The following is a 4,198-nucleotide window of genomic DNA, read 5'->3' on the forward strand; positions in this document are numbered from 1 at the left end:
GTCGAGTCGATCGGTCGCGTCAGACGGTGACGTGATTGGCCAAGTGTCGGCTAGAGCGACGCCGATTGGTCGAGGTTGCGATCACGACGGCACCAGTCCGCGCGGAGTCAGCGCCTTTACGAGGCGAGCGGACGATAGCGGCAATCAAGTAGGAAACTGCTTGGGACTGTGTGCCGCGCGATATTCACATAGGGGCACCCCCTTAGCACACACAATCGCGCGTACAGGATGGTACTCGCTACACACTCGTGCCCGTGTACACACACGTACGACCCACGTACACAACGAGGAGGAGGTTATATATATATATATTCCGGTTATATCGCGTACGTGTGCGCGCTCGCGTACGTCTACGTGTACGTGTATCCTCCCCCTCTCTCGCTCTGTCGCTTTATGCGGAGCTACGTTGTATAGGGGTTGGGAAAACGGGTGGAGGCGCCATATTTGTGGTAGTGTGGGAAGTGAGGGAAATCACGAGTGGCGAGAGAGGCAGCCGGTCGACAAGCGGGGAAACGAGGCGCGGGGAAAAGCGCGACGGGGGGATCGGGAGGGAGGAGGGGCGAAAGGGAGTTTACGCGGACATCCGTGTCAGCCCGGTGACGGCCATTTTGCGAAAAACTTTCGATTTGTTTGCACACGCCGTAGCGAACCCGGAGGAACGACTAATACCGACGCGTATGCTCGGCATGCCGCGCCTCTCTCCCTCTCTCTCTCTCTCTCTCTTCCTCTCTTTCTCTCTGTGTCCATCCTCGTTTTATACCGCGCCGCGCGGGTATCCATCCGTCCGCGACCGACAACTTTTCGGTACTCCGGAATACTCCGATGGATCCCGGGCGTTTCTCCGCTTGCCGAGAACTCGCGAAAATCCAAGCTCGTAGTCGGAGCACGGCCAACTACTCGTAGTGGAGTACTTCCTAGCGTCGGGGATAACGACGCCAGCGAGCAACGAGTTTTTATTAATCATCGTCTCTCGTGAGATCGATATACGCCGAATCGCTTGGACTGCGAAAGGCGATTGTACGCGAATATTAGGGTATCTGTTCGCTTGCACTTTTTGCACTTTCAGCGTCTTCGCTTTCTCTCTCATCAACGCCCGTTGTATATATTTATCTCATTTTACGTGCAAATATTTTTGAGAATTTCCAGCAACGCGAAAAGATCTATTATTTGGTTCCGCGACACTGTCGTCATTGTCGCGGCGATAATGCCTTCATGGGACAACAGTAAAAAAAAAAAAGAAAAAAACAGAAAGGCAGGTAATCGATGTCGATAAAGCGTCGATGAGTTAGAAGAAAAAGAACGTCGAGTCACCTCAGGTATGCTCGCGGAAGGAACGAATTGGGAGCGCGACGAGTTTCGCAATATCGTTGTAAAGTCAAAGTGCCGCCGCGCGACGTCGTCGCGACTACGGCAAGACGACAAAATCGGGACGCCAGGCCGCTGTAATGACGATACAATTCCATTCCGCCGGAATTACCATTCATCGCTGACGAGCGACGCGTAAAGACGATCGTAAAGACGCGCGTGGACGATCGAAAATCACGATGAACATTCCTCGTTGGAAAGGAGCTGGATAAAACGTTCGATCATACGTAAGAAAGAATAGTGGAGATATGAAAGAGAGAGAGAGAGGGAGCGAGAGAACAGCGCAAGAGAGGGGGGGGGAGGGGAGGGAGACGGATGGAGTTTGCAAGAGGGACGCGTAGAGCAACGTTTTAACGAGCCGTGATTTTCATGCTCGCCTTTTCGAGATCCTTACGTAACGCGACTTAATTGCGAAGGAGCTATCGCGCCGGTTAATACGAGCGTAGAGGAGACGAGAGACATTCGAGGGGATGCTTGGCGGCTTTAAACGCGAAGTAGCGGGCCCGACAGGCCGCGGGGGAGCGAGGCGGGCGACGTAGGTAGCGAAGAAGTGGGAGAGTCGTGGATTGTGGGCGAAACGTTGCAAGGGGGGTAAAGAGAGTAACTCTGAACCGAGAGGGGAGAACACGATCCCCCTCCATCGGTCTATCCGTCAGTCGCTCCGTAGCCGCTGTGGAGAGAGGTTCGTCTGCGTCGCTTTGATTCGCGCGCTTTAACGCCCGCCAGGATTTCTCGCGAGAACTTCTTTGTAAGTGACACACATCGATCGTTCCGCGATCCTTCGAGCGAGTGTTTACTCCGCATTTTCGCGGTGATATTCAACAATCTCAATCGCGGTCGTATACGCGCGCGCGTCCTTACGTTCGCGCTCGGGTAAACAACGGAGTGGTGTGCAGTGTGCCAACGCGTGTGACGCGCATCAGTGTTGCCCGCGACGCTCGACGACGCCGCTGCTACCGCCATCGTGAAGAGAGCGGAGACGAAGAAGCGGGAGTGAAGTAAATAGATCGAAAAATAAAAACGTGTGCCGTCGGGGGAAGTGAGGAAATTTTTCGGGGCCAGTGTTTCTCCGGCGCGCCGACGACGACGCGGTGACGACGTAGGTAGTCGTTTTCTCCTTCCTTACCGACCGAAAAAAATAAAAAAAAGAAAAAAAAGGGTCTGTCGCATTCACAGAGCACAAAGAAAAGACGCGCGCGGACACGGCGTCGCCGAGGAGATCGAGTTGCCTTCTCGCTCGCCTCGTCCCGTCCCGTCGGCTCGTGCGCGCGCTGTGCATGATTCCGAATGAACGCGACGACCAGCCTCACCTGACCCGGCGAGCCGCGAGAGGGAAGGAGAGAGGCCGCTACCGACCACTGCCCGCGCGAGTGTAAAGGGGAGAGGAGGGTGTGTGTGATACATTTAAGCGGCCGGTCTCCCCCGCGCGTCCGATGAGACGGTAGTGACGGATGGATTGGTGGCGACCGCCGATGGATTTTCGGCGGGGAAACGGGGTGTTGCGAATCACGCTCGTGTACGCGTCGCACCGGAACGTAGCACGTCGTCGCGAGGCGACACGTCATCGCCGAGAGTGCCGATCATCGTCCTCGTAGCGGCCGAGGTTTATTAATTTCACGCGCCTCCCCAAAATCAGCCTTTTTTCCTCCCCCTTTGAAAACGTCGTTTACTCCTGTTAACGGTTGTTGCTGTTGTGCCGTTTGTTGTTGTTATTGTTCTTCCCCGACGAGGGAGCAAGTCATCGGAATAAGTGTGCCGCGTGTGACATGACGCGTTTCCACTGAAGAATATCCGGGTAAGCGTCTCTCGCCGGAGTCAAGCCGCGAGATACGTCGTACATATATTGCCACGCATCGAATTACGCAGGAAGGATGTATCCCAGCGCCGGAATCAACGCAGCCGCCGTGGCCGCCGCCGCTGCCAGGCATCCGGTGAGTAGCGATTATCAATAACGTAACGTAATAATAATAATAACAGCACTAATGTTGTTTACTTGTATTCTCCCCCCCCCCCCCAAAACCACCCGATATCGGCGATGGCATTTTCGGCGGGGGATAAACTGCGTAAACCGCAATTGTGTAATCATTAAATAGCTATCGGATTTAATCGATGTAAATTCTCAGGCCGAATAAATTAGGCTGAATGCGCGCTTCGGGATGCCACCCCGCCGGAATGCGACCGATAACGGTGTCGACGACGCGAGACGGTGATATATTTTGCGGTTGCGAACTGCGATCGTATCTCTGCTCGTCGCTTCCATTTGCCGGGGTCGGATATAGTTAGACGTCGAAAGATCGCGCGACGTCGATAGGGTTTGACTTCTCTCGCTCGCTCAGCGAAATGGCCGCGCTCCGGTCGTCGAGCTCCTTTTTTTTTTCTCTCCAAGACCGCCGCCGCGGTGCCTTCCGTCTATTTTACAGCACGTTGCATACTTAACGTAGCGCCGCGCCGCGTCGCGACGCGCCGGCGCGGACCGGCGCGTTCGCGTCGCGCGCGCGACAGTCTGATTTACGTCTGTAATTTACATCGTTGTTAACCCTGTTTAACCCGCTCCTCCTTGATCGCGGGCTGTGTTTCTGACGCGCCACTCTCCCCCTCCTCCCTTCTCTCTCTCTCTCTTTCTGTCCTCTTTGCCGCGAAAGAGTAATCACACCGCAGGGTGATTTCTTTCCTGTCAGAGTGCTTAAGCTGTCGCGCTCGATTGCGCTCCCGTTACTCCGACTGCAGCGCGTTTCGCACCTCTCGTAATACGATCCGATGTCATCGACGAATCCAGACGACTTCTCGAGTTTCACCGTATACGCGCGCGAATGCGTGATCCCGATTGACGACG

The 4,198-nt window shown here is 54.9% G+C and overlaps 1 protein-coding gene across 3 annotated transcripts in view; it reads left to right on the forward strand.

The window, feature by feature from the left end:
- The first annotated feature begins 2,007 nt into the window (after nt 1-2,007).
- LOC108723968 (protein groucho-1) overlaps nt 2,008-4,198 on the forward strand; it is a 76,395-nt gene continuing 74,204 nt past the window's right edge. For 2 of the 3 annotated variants that reach the window (XM_018450050.1, XM_018450054.1), the window contains exon 1: nt 2,008-3,296. In XM_018450050.1, the coding sequence (XP_018305552.1) occupies nt 3,237-3,296 (60 nt within the window). In that variant the 5' untranslated portion in view covers nt 2,008-3,236. The remainder of the gene's footprint in view (nt 3,297-4,198) is intronic. The other variant, XM_018450062.1, reaches the window with a different exon arrangement.

Source organism: Mycetomoellerius zeteki, unplaced genomic scaffold (genome assembly GCF_001594055.1).
Source record: "Mycetomoellerius zeteki isolate Tzet28-1 unplaced genomic scaffold, Tzet1.0 scaffold106, whole genome shotgun sequence".
Classification (NCBI taxonomy): domain Eukaryota; kingdom Metazoa; phylum Arthropoda; class Insecta; order Hymenoptera; family Formicidae; genus Mycetomoellerius; species Mycetomoellerius zeteki.